The 17,581-nt window shown below is 39.9% G+C and overlaps 1 protein-coding gene across 3 annotated transcripts in view; it reads right to left on the bottom strand.

The window, feature by feature from the left end:
• Positions 1-2,070: 2,070 nt before the first annotated feature.
• ZGRF1 (zinc finger GRF-type containing 1) overlaps positions 2,071-17,581 on the bottom strand; it is a 106,175-nt gene continuing 90,664 nt past the window's right edge. Inside the window, exon 28 of one of the 3 annotated variants that reach the window (XM_075200441.1) lies at positions 2,071-2,137. In XM_075200441.1, the coding sequence (XP_075056542.1) occupies positions 2,096-2,137 (42 nt within the window). In that variant the 3' untranslated portion in view covers positions 2,071-2,095. Of the gene's footprint in view, positions 2,138-10,637; positions 10,740-15,366; positions 15,781-17,581 lie in introns of those variants that run through there. The other 2 variants (XM_075200448.1, XM_075200427.1) reach the window with 2 other exon arrangements.

Raw genomic sequence — 17,581 nt, 5'->3', positions numbered from 1 at the left:
TCTTGTATCGCCAGTGGTCTAGTGGGAGAGGAAGTGGGGCAATGATGTGACCGTTCATATGGCGCTACTGCGCATTTGCGAACTGGAAGTGTCGTTCATTCCCAGATATGTGGGTATCTGAAGCAACATTATTAGCTGTGTGTGTAGGTGAAAGGAGCCATTAGTAAAGGGAGCCTTTTCTATTGAAATTACTGCACAGAGTTTAATCAATACAACCTGCATATGTATAAAACATGCTGCTCTTTTAATAAGTTTCAACTAGGAATTTGCACTGGCCACTTTTCGCGTTTTGGGTTTTGGGTTCCGATTACCTTCAGGTTTTGGGTTCTAATGGGCTTTGCCAAAACACTCCCCTCAAGGTTTTGTGTTTTGGGTTCTAAATTTTTTTTAAAAAGCATAAAAACTGCCACCACACACCCTCCCTCTTCCCTCTCCAATGCCCGAGTGAAGATGGCGGCGGGAAGCGGGGAATAATATGAATCCGGATCTCGCGAGATCCGACGGCGGGATGATGACGTTTTGCTTCGTTCTGAGTTTTGCGTCGGGCGGGAATCCCCAAACAGTGCTCGGATCCGGGCTCGGATTGGCACTGTTCGGGGGTGTTCAGATTTCAAAAATCCGAACCCGCTCACCCCTAGTTTCAACGTGTGTGGACTAACATCCTAATCCAACACTACTGACACCATACAGACACCAAAATTTCTGCCAATATGAAATTCCCACCTCGGCAGCTTGTTTGTCCTCTAAAGTGAATTTTTTAAAATGGCAATTTTATTAAAGGCAAAGCCCATCGTGTTTAGTTGATGAAGTTGAAAAAAAGACACCAGCCCTTCAAGTTCAACCTATGTTGGATGTCCTGCAAACCCTCTCCTATATTTGAAATTGATCCACATGAAGTAACTGCCAATCTTTTCATTGGGTAAAATCCCTCCTGACCCAATATTGCAGTCCTATTTTTCCCTGGATCCTCTAATATACTTCTATAATTAACGGTTGTAACCTTGGATACCTTTTCCGCTAAAAATTTGTCTAACCCTTTCTTAAACATATCAATTGAATCTGCCATCACAACCTTCCCTTGCTTCTTTTTTTAAAAGAAAACATCAGCATCATGGAACACTTTCTAAATGAATAATGTGATACAAGTGGATAAGGCCTGCTTATTGAGGACAAACAATGACCCAACTAGGGAAGCAGAAATTATGATTATTGCTTTTGATATAACAGGCGCAGACAAAATGATGTTAAGTGTGCCATATTGGTTCCTTAAAAGAAGTCATAGGAATGTCCATAAATTATTTTAACTGCTCAGACAATATTTTATTTTTAACTTAAGACGTATAGCAAACATAACATTGTATTATTGTGTAATGATAAGGAACATTAACTGCATCTAGTTTGACCTACTGATTGCTGCAGTCTTTTCTATAAGAGGATCAAGTCAATTGAATATTCTTAGCCAGTGGGTAGATATTATGTTGGAAGTTGCTGTTTAAGCTATTGCTATACACGCAGGGTAGTCTTCAAAGTAGACTATGGAAAGAGGTTGAGAAGAAGGACAATCAGATCCATCACGCCTGACTTAAAGAAAAAACACAACCTCTATTTTGTGGCATTCCTAAAGTTTAGTCATTAAGGGGGATTGGAAAAGAGAGGAAGGGTGAAGCTGTTTATGACAAGCTGCTGCACACTGTCATTGCAGTGAAAGATTGGAGTCTTTTTGTTTCTCAAGGCCCATTGCAGATCTGGGGACCAATCTTCAGAATGTTAGACACTTCAAAGAACTGATTATGCAAATATTCACTTTTTTAAAGGAATTACTGATCACACAATAAACCCCCTGCTTGGATAGGAAACAATAGATCAGGCAAAGCAAGCACTTCTAGCCCAGGGCTGGTAGAAAAAAAAGAAGAGCTCCTCACAATTTATTAGCCTAACCTAATTTTACTAATTCTATTTTCACACATTTTATTTTATTAGTCAGTGTTTTGCTAGCAGAGCTTCACGCTTAGAAGATCCCACCAGGTTTAGAAGATTCATGGTCGGAGATTTTATTTAATTAATGCATTCTCTTGAGCAAAGTGGATTTTGCACCTCAGAATGATCTCCAGGTGTCTGGTGCTGGTGGCTTAAAGATCTAGAGAAAAAGAGAAAGTGAATAAAAGGACCAAGCTCTAGTTTTATTTGAATAGTGGAACAAAGCCTGTGGACACAGCAATTTTATCCTCACCATATAAAAAAAGCTTTTGTTACGACGTGTTTGTTTTAAGGTTTCTATCTAGGCCCCCAGCCCTGTTATAGCCTTTACAATCATTTTTTTATGGTCATGGAAATGTTACATTTTGTTATACAGTTTAAACATGCACATATATTGTAATGGAAAGAAAATTGGACCACAGTTGTTACACTTACCTGATGTGCAGCACAAAATGCCTGCCCGCTGTGCCTATATGGTACACCCTGCCCATATAAAGATGCCCAAGTATTTTCCACTCCTGGACTACAACACTGCATGCTAGAAGTGCACCTAGGTATGTGGTGGAAAAGTCTGAAGGTGCACTGTGCAAAAGTGTACATCAAGGGCCCGATTCATCTTCAGATGTAAGTCCCTTTGTGTACTGTATCTTGGGTGAAATAGCTCTGTTCATGCACAGAAACTGACCTTATGCCAATTAACGCAATTGCAGTCTGAACGCAAATGACAACTACCTACAACTTAAAGGCCAGAACGCAGGAGGGAAGAGGCGGATGAACGTAGGCAATGTGCTATAAGTATGTGTCGAGGCAGATGCGGCTGGTTCAAGTCTTGTGTTTCTCTAATGTATGTGTTTTTTAGCTGTATCAATTGCACCAGCTACAGGGCAGTGCTGACTGATAGCCATGACTGTCACGGCATAGCCTTCGTATTAAAAACTACCCTTATCTGCGCCTCTAGATTACAAGATTGACCGCATAAACACATTACATGTACACTATGCATTAAAAGCATCATGATTTATGCATTTAATGTAAAAGTAAAAAAAAAATCCAGATATTTATTATTGATTATACTGTTAGGAGTTGTTCATTTATTTTCTAATTAATTTTTTGTATGTGTTATGATGTCACCTTTAGTTAGCAGACACTTGTGCGTATACTGCAGTCTATTCTATCTGTCTCCAACCGGCAAGTGAAGTTTAATCAGAGCGACTTCCACCCAGATTCAAATGAAAACATCTTTTGAGATCCACCTGTTTTGAATACAGTCGTAACTATGCACAAGTTCCGTACTCTTTTTTAAAACGCAACTTGCGTGGAGGTTGTATCCGAACATGAATCAGGGCCCAAAAGTCCATCATCCTAGCACTTTAGAGCCACCACTATCATTAAATAAAACGTTTCAGTTTTGCTTGGAGAAGTACTGCTCTGTATAACCTCATTTATGGCTTAAATTAATCATGAGAGTGATACACTGGACAAAGGACGTCTAAAAATGAGCTTTTGCATTGAACTGCTGCAAGAAAAGGTGCCAAAAACAATCTCTGGAAGTTCAGAGCTGGTGCAACAAACTATTTTTATCTCTGCACTGTAAAACTAGGGGCACCGGTGTGCCTACTCCGTCCATCAGCTAGTGCAAACTTCTGTTCCTCCACAAAAGCTGCCATCTTGTTCTGTAAACCTACTTTGGTGGACATTTAAGTAGACGTTCCCAAACTGAAGCACAAGGCAGTACTAAAGAGGATTTTGCACTGTGCCTCCACCGTTTTAACATTCATAAATGAGTTCCATTGAGAAGCAATATACAGTACATTAGAGCACATATGCAGGTCTGATAACTTGTGGGAATACTGATGTATATTGCCTTAACTTGTGCACTAAACTCTATTAATATCGCCATTATGTGGATATAATATTATTTTAACAGCAACAAGGGAAGTAATTCACAATATATTTTATGAATATATCATTATGCATATATTAACAATTTAGATAATTGGAGAGTTGTGGCATAAAGACTTGAGAATAAGAAGTTGAGTGCCTTATATAAGAGAGCATTGTCTGTGGAACAGTGACTTATCATAGCATTAAAATGTACCGTAGTTGTTGCATTATACCTATTTTGTATTATATATATGTACAGAATGCCTTGTGACTTTTAGCCTCACCAACAAGGAGAACGTGTCATTATCTTGGTCTAGTATACATTTGTGCATTTTCGCCATGAGACAGTTTCATTATTAATCTGTTTCAAATAGGACATTGCTTGAAAATCTAATATATGTGTTACTGTCAAGGAAACACACGCCAATCAGAGTATACTGTTTTCTGGAGACAGGCAGACTTGGTGTTGAATAATTAAAAGGTCTGAGAGCTGGTCTCTGGGGAGTCTGCATCAGGCTGAGAACTAGACTATAGGCTACACACAGAGCACTCGTGTGCCAAGACAAGAGCTCTCGTGACTGAGCGCCATCTCATTTCCTAATGCAACACTGAACCTGCTTACAAGTCAGAGGGGCGTAATGGTGTGTGGTTAGGAAGGAAATGGAGCGAGAGGCCAACTCCTCACAAAATATATTGAATGCACTGTTAGCAGATAATATTTTGCACCTTTCTAATTGCAGTAATCAGTTTAAGTAAAACTTTAGCCATCAGCTAATTAGAAAATGTACTTAGTTTGGATATGATATTGCCCTTTTAAAATATATGAGTCTTAGCTCACTTTATCACTAGAAACTGTGCTTTCATAATGTCAGGACAGAAATAAGGATTTTATAGAGACAAAATGGATCACACGAACACATAAACATTTAGTGTGTTTATATTACTTGTAAAGTGTGTCATTGTATTTGTTTGTATTTTACAGTCCACTAAAATATTTACACATGACATTATATATGGGAATTCCAAACAGTTAGCTAGGTTCCTTTGTATGGTTATATGGTAACCGATACCCTTGCTAACTTATCATCTACTGTAGATGGTCGCTATTTAGAATACTTTTACATTACGTACTGTCTATAGCATGGTTCTGATCCTATAGTGAACAACCTGTTGAATTTCGGGGGCCTCATGTGCAGCACTACTCTAAAGAGACGCACTAACCAATTTAGAATAATTTTAATAACACCACTCTGGCTAGCCCTGTACAATGCAGATCCCATTCTACCTAGCCCTGTACAATGCAGACCACATTCTACCTATCCCTGTACAATGCAGACCCCATTTTACATAGACCTGTACAATGCAGACCCCATTCTACCTAGCCCTGTACAGTGCAGACCCCATTCTACCTAGCCCTGTACAGTGCAGACCCCATTCTATCTAGCCCTATACAATGCAGACCCCATTCTATCTAGCCCTATACAATGCAGACCCCATTCTATCTAGCCCTATACAATGCAGATCCCATTCTACCTAGCCCTGTACAATGCAGACCCCATTCTACCTATCCCTGTACAATGCAGACCCCATTCTATCTAGCCCTATACAATGCAGACCCCATTCTATCTAGCCCTATACAATGCAGACCCCATTTGCATGACCCACTTACAATTAAGATCATATTCTGTTGAGCTTTGTACAAACACCACCAGATTCTGGCGCACCCCTTTGAAGATAGCCTTCTGTCGACCCCAGTAAATTGCAGACCTCGTTTTGATGACTATATAATTTATAATTTACTCAACCCGCTTCCCCTGCCTCTGACAAAAACAAAAACCATTAAGTGCACCAAGTCTCCAGCTTCTATTAGCTGCTTTATCGCCAGCTGGAAAAGCTGTTTCCTGTACTACAGTGGACTCTGCACTGAAAATTAAATTTAGTTTGTCTAATTTATATGTCTCTGTTTTATGTTTCCCACAGTTTTGTGCTGCAGAGTACTGAGTCATCATACAAATCAACAATAATAATAATTGAAATGTGTCGCACTTGGGGGCCTATTAATCAAGCAACATTCCCCTGTTAAATCCTGCAAATTAACTGCAAAAATGTCATTTATAATTATTGCATCGCAGCAAATATCATATATGTCTGCTGCTTTGCATCTGTGTTTGTTTTACTGAGCAGTCCCCATAACAGTGTATTGGGACCGACCAGTATCGTTATTTACCAATAGCCGAAGAGAAAAAAATGATCTCTTTTTTTCATGCTAATGTACGCCAGCTTAATGAACATTATCATAATTGAAAAGTTTCAGTGTTGTCAGCTCTGCTCCGAAGAGCAGAGCTGGACAGCTCATGTGTGGAGGGATCATGTGATCCCTCCCTGTCACATGCTAATTGTTCCTTGTTCAGTGCTCTCTGTGCGCATGCCCGATACTTTCGGTCGGTGCATACGCACCAGTATTTGCAGGAAGATTCAATCATCATAATTTTCTTCCGTCTGAAGAAGTACTGAAGAGACTGTGAAAAGTAAGTGTTACACTTCACAGGAACAGCCATTTTTCCGAATGGCTGTTCCTGTGGAGATTTTTTGATAAATATGAAAGATCTTTCAATCCTTATCTATATGATGAGGATTGAAAAGTATCTTTCATATTATCCGGCCCTACTTAAATAGGCCCCTTGGTTTCACTAGGAGAAGCACAAGCAAAGGAAATGTGTTCAATCTGTACCTATGGAACTGTCAAGCATCATTTGCAGGTATTTAGAGGTATTACAGGTATGTTACAGCACCAATAAATGCTGATCATTACCATGTCATCACACTAGGAACAGGTTGGCTTTGACATGGCTGCATATCGCTTGTTGGGCACCAGTGTTCTAATCCCTGTCCTGGGGCACCCCCTTGAGTTTATGTTTTCCGGAACCTAAATCTTCTTTAAGATTCAGAGGTGAAATCATTAGTACCACATGCATCTAATACAATAAATCAGTAGCTAATTAATACATGCTTGCTCCTGATTGGAGCTCTGGTAAACATGTCCTGTTGACCGTGTCCGAGGACTTGGGAACCACAAATATGCATTAAACATGAGTATATAGATAAAAGTTATTATATTACAGGAGTTTTTACTTATATTAATGTTATATAATATAAAAAGTGATTAAAGGAAGTTGAGTTCTAGTGGCTCGAACAGAATGGATAATGTGAATAGTGACATTTTTGGCTTTGGCAACGTAGCGGAGTAAACGAGAGAAAACACTTATTAATGGTCAGATCCGCTCACCCTTTATTGAACATTTATAATTGTGATTATACTGAATAGAAGCACAACTTTTTTGCCCTTTCCAGCATTACCCCAATTACTGGTAATGAAGTTCAGTATATGATATCACTGCTTTCTGCAGCCTTTAATTGCTGTGGGAGGGATGTTTATTCATAGAGGATTTAATGGCTTTGTGCTTGGGTTCTGCCAGGAGTATTGAGCCTGTCAGGCAGGGCAATGCCTAGCCTGAGGACTGACAAGTGTTTAAAGAAAACTCAGTAGGAGGCAGGTAGCTCATAACACATGTGCTTTCCCATACAGGAATGCCTACGGCTAATTAGCCATATTTAAGCTTTAAGTATATTTGCATCTTTATTTAGCATACTAATTCTCCACATAGTGGGCCTGTTACATGACTACAGGGACAAATCACTGCGATTTTACATGAATAAATTATGTTTAAACTATGGATTTTTTTTTTTATTCCACGATGTATGAATTATACATAGAAGCTGAGATTTATATGTAATAAAAGACACCCCAAAGGACAAACTTGAGCTAATGCCAGTAGCTTATTAAAATATAGGTGTTCATCATCTGTCTTTACACTTTACATTTCCTTTGAACTGAATTATTTTTGTTTCAATTGGAGACTTTCCATCTTCATCCTTATAGCAACAATTATTTTTAAGTTCATACTGCTCGGTCTGGTTTTCTTTTTAACTGGCTTTCTCCAAAGTCAACATGTTTTCCCCATTATTTTTGTGCCTTCTTTCCTTATACCATATTATGTTACTGTATAATATTTTTTTTAACTCTCCCCCCAAATTATCACCCCAGTATTCTTTTATTGATTAAATATTTTTCTCCATTAATGACATAGTCAACAATGTTACAAAAAAGCCTGAGGAAGCAGAAAATATTGGACGTTTTGTCTGATTTGCATATTGTCAAAAGTTCTGTATTCAAGGGCTTATGTAAAGTTTTTATTTTTACATCTGAGCACGCACACAAACCACTAATTTCGGAAATAGTGCTTTGTGAGCTTGCCCAGAAGTTATAATGGATATTATACGCCAAGTATGCAAACATGACAACTAAATTCTTGTAGGTAGTGAAAATAGGTTGCACTAAAGAGTGCAATAAAGTAATATGTAAATATATAGTGTATTAAAATGTTGATCCAAGACATTTGCAAAACAAACCCTGTACAGCAATGTATATTGCAATTTGGTTGTACAGTTTACTCTTTAGACCAAGGGTCCTTCAGCTTTCCGAGACCCTAGTCTGCGATCATCCTTGGGACTCATTATTCCATCTTAATTTAGTAATGCTACTTCCATTTTAATTACGCTTTGCTACAAATACATATATGTTTTTATTTTATTAATATTTACAAGGGGCACAATAGAATTCATAGGATAAGAGTGACAACGGTGTTTTAGGCTGTAAAGTGTAAGTACAAATGTATCTATTTCCTATGAATTAGAAATACAATCTATTCAATGTTGCAATGTAAGAAACACAGAGTCCAACATGGTATAATGTTGTGATAGGTTAAACAGTCACTTTTTAATGTGAACACTCATGTGGTGTAGTATTGGGTTCTCTTTAATTGATGCAGTTTTTAGGAATTACAATGTCTGCTCTATTTGTGTCTTTAAAAGTAAAAAATACTATAGAAAGCATGGTGAAGATTGTTTATAAAGGAAGTTCCATATATTAATTATATTGGCTAAAATGCCCCATCCTTATTTTGAGACTTTTCAATTGATTTAAGATTATATGGATTTCATTTATTTAAAAAATTCCTAATTAGATCTTACTAAGGCAATTACTCAAGTTTAAAATGTAAGAAATTTTTAGTCCGCTGGAAATTAAAAAAAAAAATTCTCATGCAATATACAATACAGAACAAAAGTGAACTAGGCAAATATTATGAAAATAATATATTTTATTTAATAATTATTAGCACAAGATCTGTTTATCTTGCCGTAAATACATTCTAGAATAAACTCTTTCAAATATACAAAAAAAATACATATACTCCGTGAAATCGTCATCTGTAATAAATAAAAGTCAACACATGTATCTGATCACAGTGATCCTCCTGCTCTGTTGCTTTCTTTTAATCTCCTGAAAGAATAGGGGTTTCTCATCTTCTCTAAGGCTAAGATAAATAATGTATGAAGGTAACCTCCCTTTTATTTTTCCACATTTTCCCCTTTCCATGGTGAGTTCAGCCTACATTTTCACGCTTCCATTCAGGGGGAACAAAAGCCTACAAATTATACAATGACTTCTAACCTGGCCTTCTGGAGAACAACTTTTTTGTTTTTTTCCCCCAAATAAATCATATAGGACAGATGGAAATGGGTATGGAGAAAGATAAGACAAAAAGGTATTGTGATAAAATCTGGCAAAGTGGACAAGTGCAAATCAGAGAGAAAGTTTGGTTTGACAGTTGAAATTCCCACACCAATCAACAACCAGAGGGAAAAAAAGCAGATGTTATGGATCATTTCCCCCTTATCATGATCATATTCTAACATAACTGACACTTAAACAAATCATTATTCCTGGTGATTGCTTAGCCTGCTCAGATAAATAATAAACCCACATGGGGGTCTATTTGTTTCTGGTAAAATTTCACTAAACTACATTCCCTCTGACAAAGAAAATCACTAGCCTTGATTACAATCACTGAGCAATAATTAAACAATCTAACTTCTTTCTTCATTGAACTCACAAGTTGAAAAGTTGCAACTTGCTACTCTTAACAAGTATTTTACTAACAATGTGCTCTGATTGACAAGAATTTTGTGCATGGTATTTTCTTACATGAATCTTCCCATCTAACCCTTGTATATTTTGTCTCTGCTTATGGGAAGCATCCCCACTATATTGCCCTGCACAGTGCATTTCAGAATAAATAGCTGCTCAGATGAAGGCCAGGCTGCCCGGAACACAGAGGTGCTGCTGGCTGACCGCTCCATGTAGATGATGGGCAGCAGGATGCCAGTAATCTATGACGTCCGAGGTTGAGCTTGCAGGGCTGGCCGGGGAAAGTGAACTGCAGGAAGAAGAGGGAGACGTACAGCTCCAGGAGGACGTAGAAGAGCTCGGAGATGGTGGGGAGTCCTTAATAAGGATGGATGAAGCAGTGGACCCGTGCAACTGGTCGGCCAGCCGCAGTGTCTCGGAGAGCGCCCATATGTAGTTGTGGGCGAAGCGCAGAGTTTCTATCTTGGTCATCTTGGCATCCTCTGGGAGGCTGGGTAGCACTTCCCTAAGTTCATCCAACGCAGAGTTTAAGTTGTGCATGCGATTCCTTTCCCGGTTGTTGGCTTTGAGACGTCGAGTCTTTTTGATCTTCGTTACAACCTCCCCGCTCTTCCAGGCACGGTTACGTCTCGCCTTTTTGGTGCCATCGGCGCCCGCATCGCCGTCCTCTGGCTGTAGGTGCAGATGAAGGGAGGCGGTGGGGATGAGGAGCTGCTCATCCTCAGAACTGCTGGGCTGGGGTGACAGGCTGGAGGAGGACACGGAGCAAGGAGAATCAGAGGACAGCTCCTCCTCCTCCTCTCTGTACTCACGCTTCACCAACACCATCCTGTGACAAGAGAAAGACACATGTTATAACACTGCCAAAGGTGGATATAATCCATAGATATGCTATCACTATTAAAACATTAAATATGTCATACATGATTGACACTGTCATATAGTTAACATTATAGCCCCAATACTTCTTTGGCATATGTGTAACCTGAGTACAGGGTTTATTCTAACAAAGATATATATGCACAAGCAACATTTATTGTTAAAGCTCAGCATTGTTGAAAACAAGAAACTTACTTGCTAAAGTAATGTTACTGATAGTCTGGGACTGGTCTCTTGCTGTGAAGTGTCTCTCCAGATATAAGCTCCGTGTGCGCTTTGGCACGCGTCCTGCACTCAAGGCGCAAGTCAAGTGAAGCTGCTTGTGGCTCAGCGGCTGTGCGTCTGGCACACGACCCTCCTAAAACCCCTTATATACACCCACCAAAACAATCAAAGCTACCCTGGGGCACTGTACCCCCTCTCAGGTTTATTCTTTTCATTATCATCACTCATTTTCCTCACTTCCCCCCTTGTGCAGATCTCTGTTGTTCTTACTGCTCCTCCTCCTAACCTATTCCTTGCAGTTGGTATCTACTCTGGTCCTCTGCTTTCTGCATGGTGATTGGTGGCTCCCGCTCGGCTGAAGCGTGCCGCTAATTTCATTAATTAATAAGGGGGGTCACTGTCAGCCAATGACAGGAGCCGGGTCCCGGGACGGGGGGCCACCTAGCCACGCGCGCCTGGGTCTGCTGCCCTTTGAGCAGCTGATGAGACGGGTAGAGAGGGAGGAGGCAGATGGATGAGTAGGCTGGCTGATGTATAACGACCAAAGATACACTCTGAGCCATTTTCTCTACAGATGGTTAAACGCAAAATAATACAGTAAAAAAAGTGGAAATAAAAAGGTTCCTTTTCGGTGCGCCATGGAATGCTAGTGCTCTGTTTAAAGTGTTAACTGTTCAATATTTCGAGCAGTTCTATTTCCATTTTCAGTTATCTAATATATTATAGTTATAATTAATATATATCAATACAGGTTACAATAAAGCATGCAACTAATGAATATTCAAATATAACATGATATCATACAGAAGTTACTAAAAAAACAAGCTGTTGCAGAAAGAAGATCATGGGAATACATTATTATGGCACTGGTTTGGTTAAACTCATGTCGCTCTGGTAAACTTATTCCCGTGGGACAATACAAACCGAATTGCAACTACTGCACTTGTAGGAGTAAAGTTTTCATTGTGTCACCTTCTATAGCTTAGTAAACAAAGTGTTTGTTATAGTCATCATCACGAACAGGGCTGCCAAGAGAAATTCAGGGCCCGGGTACAACAAATTCATGGGGCTCCCCCTCATAGTCGAGTAAGCCCCCCCAAAAATTTGGGCGTGACTAACCAAACGGCGGTGCAAAAATTTTCGGGGTTTGGTCATACATTAAGGGGCGTGGCAATGCGCCGTTGGGGTGTGGCTAGCCTAACAGCGGTGCAAAAAAAAAAAAAAAATCGGGGGTGTGGTCATACATTTGGGGAGTGGCAATGCGCATTTGGGACGTGGCAATGCGCCGTTGGGGCGTGGCTAGCACATCAAAATCACTAGCTCCTGAATTCACCAGAGCGTCACATATGTCCCAGCAATCCTGACTTTTAAGACATCTAGCACCACAGTGTAGTATGGAAAGAATGCAGTGTGTACACAAAGTGTTCAGTCTTGGCCTGCACCTTACATTGGGCACAACACTCACCAAAAATTGACATTGTCCCTACTAGAATCACAACATTTCACACACTGTGCTGCTATCTCCTACCTGTTCTTCTCACTTTCACCACCTGTGACTGCTGCTTTCTTTTGTTGCGGCTTCTCCGAATCCTGAAATGTTGGAGGACCTATTTGGGAAAAAAAATGGTTACATTTCGAAAATTACAGCCAGCCCCGGCGTTAAATCAATAGCACCCTAGATTAATAATTAGGCCTTCCTCCAGCCCCAACATTAAAATAATAGTATTCACATTTAAGAAATTATTTCCCTTCCTGCAAACAGCAATACCTATTTCCCGCAACCATCACTGCAATTAATTCATAGTCACATTTAATAAATAGACCTCATTCTCCCTAAATTCACCCCCATATTCAATAGCCCCCAAACCACCCCATCTTAAATTAATAGTCCCCACTATTAAATGTGCCTTTCCCCTTTTTTTAAATCTGTGCTTCTCTCCCCTTTTTTATTTATTGTCCCTCTCTTTTTTTTTTTTTTTTTAACTCTGTGCTTCTCTCCTTTTTTATTTATTCTGTTTCTCTCCCTTTTTTTTTTTACTCCCCCTTCTTTATAGCACTGTCCCTTTCCTCCCCTTGCCTTTCCGTTTCTTTACTTACCTCCTGTCAGCTTCTTTCTTTTTCTCTTCTTCTAGCTTTGTCTTGTCCGGCGCTCCTCACTGACTGATGGGCGTGACTTGATGACGTCACGCCCGACAGTCAGTGTGAATGGAGAAGAGGAGGGACGCGGCACCGCGGTCACGTGAGTATTTTTTTTTTTATTGTTCCAGCTCCCCCCACCATTGAACCGACTCCCCCCCCCGGCGGGGGAAAAAAATAAATAAAAAAAATGTTAAAAAAATTAGAAGCGAGTGTGCCCGGCCCGGGCCCCCTGGCAAGCTCGGGCCCGGGTAAAATGTACCCGCTCCCCCCCCGCTCTCGGCGGCCCTGATCACGACTGAAAACTCTCACCCTTGCGTCTTTTCCCAAATGCGAATCTTGTACTTTAGGAGTCCTCTAAAGTTTCTTTTATTACAGAGAAAAATGATCCTTTCAGCGGCTATATAATGCATGGGAAACAATGTGGCTATAATAGTGTGTGTATGGATGTGTTTTATTTGTTTACATATCATTAGTATCGCTTATTTATATAGTACCACAGATTCCGTAGTGCCTGACAGAACCATACAGATATGACACACATGAAACAGAATACATAATAGCAGGAACAAAGGTACAATTAAGCAGAATAACAAAAGCACAGATGCAAACGACAGAACAAGTAGCATAGCATACAGAAAAATGTGTGTGTAATATATACATAGACTTACTATTTATTAACTATATTGGAAGTTGTGGCCACAGTTCCTGAAATGACTAAAACATCAACATGCTGCATTGTATAAAAAGGATTATGGAATTTTACTGTTTGGTGAAATCTAATATATAAAAGAGAAAATTTGTCCTTCTGTCTGTCTTTCTATACAAATCCACATTTTTCAAGCGAAGATCATGAAATTTTGCATACGAGTGTATTAAAACATGACGGAGGCAACTAAAAAAATTTAAAATTGAAATTCATTACGGGGTGGGGGTGGCGAGGGGGGTAACACCTAAAAATCATCGAAAACGACCATAACTCTGGAATGTCTGGAACAATTTACACCAAACCTGGTACACATATGACTTACAGTCTGACAACAAATATTGTGGGGGCAAGACATCCCTAGCACTCCTAAGGGTGGGGGTGGCGAGGGGGGTAACACCTAAAAATCATCGAAAACGACCATAACTCTGGAATGTCTGGAACAATGTCTTGGAAGAAGTTCCAAAAAAAAGGGGAAATATATTTTTTCTGGATGCACCCGGAGGAACAGGTAAGACGTTTCTCATCAAGTTGTTACTTGCTAAAATTCGAGTACATTCCAAGATAGCTATTGCCGTGGCCTCTTCTGGAATTGCTGGAACTTTGCTCCCTGGTGGAAGAACAGCACATTCAGCTTTCAAGTTACCGCTTAATCTGGCCCGAAGTGAAACTCCCGTCTGCAATATCACTAAACGAACAGAAAAAACTCAGATTCTGCAGCAATGTCAGGTCATTGTATGGGATGAATGCACCATGTCACACAAAAATGCTTTACAGGCCCTCAATCAAACACTTCAATTTTTAAGAGGCAATGATTTACTAATGGGTGGAGTCACTGTTGTATTAGCTGGAGATTTTCGACAAACATTGCCGGTCACTCCAAAAGGAACAATGGCGGATGAAATTAATGCATGCCTTAAATCATCACATCTTTGCAGGCATGTTCGCACTTTGCGACTAACCACAAATATGAGAGTTTCTCTGCATGGCAACACAATGGACGGTCAGTTTGCTGATCATTTCTTAAATATTGGGAATGGTTTAATGCCGCTTCATCCAGTAACTGGTCTCTTCAAACTCAGAGAAACACTTTGTAACACAGTTGCGTCTTAAAATTCTTTAAATCCCGGGCAACGCCGGGTATTCTGCTAGTATAAAATAAATGTGTGTTGGAGTAGCCTGAAAAACATATTCATGAGGAAGCACCTCAAAAAGATGTGATGGATATGCGACTGCAGACTTTATTGGAGGGGAGAGAGAGAATACACATACATACACACACACACACACACACACACACACTAATATATATATATATATATATATATATATACACACACAACACAAAAAAGAGAAGCGCCAAACATAGTGTGATACCATCAAAATAAGAGTCGCATCCAGACACACTAAAGTTGAGAAAATAGGGTGATTAGTTTGTCAGAGGTTAATAATCCAATTTAATTACAGCCTAAATCCATAAAAAGCAATAAAATGCCCGTACATCGGGTAAAGTAAAACAGGCTTATCTGTATAGAAAGCGCTTGCAGCGGTCCCCTCAGAAAACTCTCTGGAACTCGCACATGGGAACCTCCTCGCATCAGCTTCCACCAAAATAGAGAGCCTCCTTCAGAACCTACTTGACGCGTTTCGTCTCACAAGAGACTTTATCAAAAGGGTATATGTTCCAAAGTGGACTGTTCATCCTTTTATAGTCCACATGTATACAACCTGTTGCCATCTTAACAGGAAATCACATGTTTGGAGGTATGGGCTAGAACTCCATTCCTATACTTCCGCCCAAACCCTGTCCGCATCACTTCCTGTTACAAAAGATGACATCACTTCCGCTCAGTGCTCCGGGACAGGAATCATGCAAAAAACCCAGCATGAGTAAGTTATTGCACAGAACATCAACACAAACGCACTACAATGATAATAAAAATACATTTACATATGGTCAGCAGTATATTTGCACATCTCCGCTTATAGCAACATGAGGAAAAAAACTGTAAAAATACAGAGCAAAACTAAAAAAACAGTATTAAAAGATAATCATCTCCACAGAGACTGAATATCAAAAGACCTAATCAAAGCCAATAAGCCAAAAAATACTATGTATATATAATAATGCCCAAAAAAGGCATGGGAGGTTCTTAATATCGGGAAGCAGGATATAATGTATAGCTCCGGTAGTTTTTTAGCCTTTTTTGTTTTATCACACTATGTTTGGCGCTTCTCTTTTTTGTGTTGTTTCTATCTAGGTGTTACATCTGCAATTTGATGTTGTAGCGGAGCCAGTGGCGGATCCAGGGGGGGGGCGATCGGGGCATTCGCCCCCCCTAGCAGCAAAAAGCTAGGTCCCAGCCGCCGATTAAAACGGGAGGGGCGGGGCTAAGCGAGAGCGGGGGGCGGGGCTAAATGTGGGCCAGCCAATCAGAGTGGTCCCCGGCGGCGACCACACCGGGAGGGGGCGGGGCCAATTGCGGGCGGAAGGCGGGGTTAACGCAGGCCAGCCAATCAGAGCAAAAGAGGGGCGTGATTATGCAAAATCCCCCCCCCCCCCCCCTAAACATAGTCTAGATCCGCCCCTGAGCGGAGCAGCCTACTGTATGTGATATATTAATTATTAATCACGTTGTCACGTGGTATCTCTGATTGTTCACTAAGCGCCTGTTTGTCTTTTCATTTTTTTATATATATATATATATATATATATATATATATATATATATACACACACACACACATATATATATATATATATATATATATATATATATACACACACACATATACATACATATACATAAATATACATATATACACACATACACAAAACAATTACTAGCTACAATCAGCGGTGAATGTACTGCTGCCAAATGGATTCTCCAATTTAATAAAAGGCAGACAGAAAAAGAACTGTTTACCCCAGAATATGAAGGACCGGTTACTGGTAAATCTGGCTACTATGTCAGTACAAATGCAGGAACAATGTAATAAAGGATGAAAAAAATGTCACTCAAATCGAGTTCTATGGCAGAGCAACATGCAATGTTCCAGTGATACAATCTTCCAGCTTTGCTTCTGCTTTGTCATTCTACACTGTATTTGTAAATTCCCACTTGCAGAATTTATAGCCCATTCTTCTGTGTGGTATGTTTGGGGCAGCACTGAGTATACTTAAGGCCAAATTTTGCAATCAAATGTGGAATATTATGCATAGCAGTTTTGAAAATGTTGGTTATCCCTAATTCTAATCACCACAAATCTATCAATGAGCAGCTTCATCAGCACAAGGGGTGTGCAGATATATTACACAATGGTATATACTACTACTTTGTTTTATTCATTCTTATGAGGGTGCTCCGGTTTCCTCCCACACTCCAAAAACATACTATTAGGTTAATTGGCTGCTATTAAAATTGACCTTAGTCTCTCTCTCTCTCTCTGTGTGGGTATGTTAGGGAATTTAGACTGTAAGCCTCAATGGGGCAGGGACTGATGTGAATGAGTTATCTGTACAGCGCTGCGGAGTTAGTGGCGCTATATAAATAAATGATGATTGGCTGTACAGCCAACCTTGGTACATCTCTCTGCCCCACATTGTCACTACTCTGGTCCTGACTTCTAACCGGGCCGGACTCTGGACGTAGCAGGCTCCATATTTAGTCTGCTCAGGGTTTGAACCCATTGACCTTAATTACCAATGGTGCGGTCTTTATAGT

Source organism: Mixophyes fleayi, chromosome 1, assembly GCF_038048845.1.
Source record: "Mixophyes fleayi isolate aMixFle1 chromosome 1, aMixFle1.hap1, whole genome shotgun sequence".
In the NCBI taxonomy this organism is placed as follows: Eukaryota; Metazoa; Chordata; class Amphibia; order Anura; family Limnodynastidae; genus Mixophyes; species Mixophyes fleayi.
This window is presented reverse-complemented; position numbering and strand designations above follow the sequence as displayed.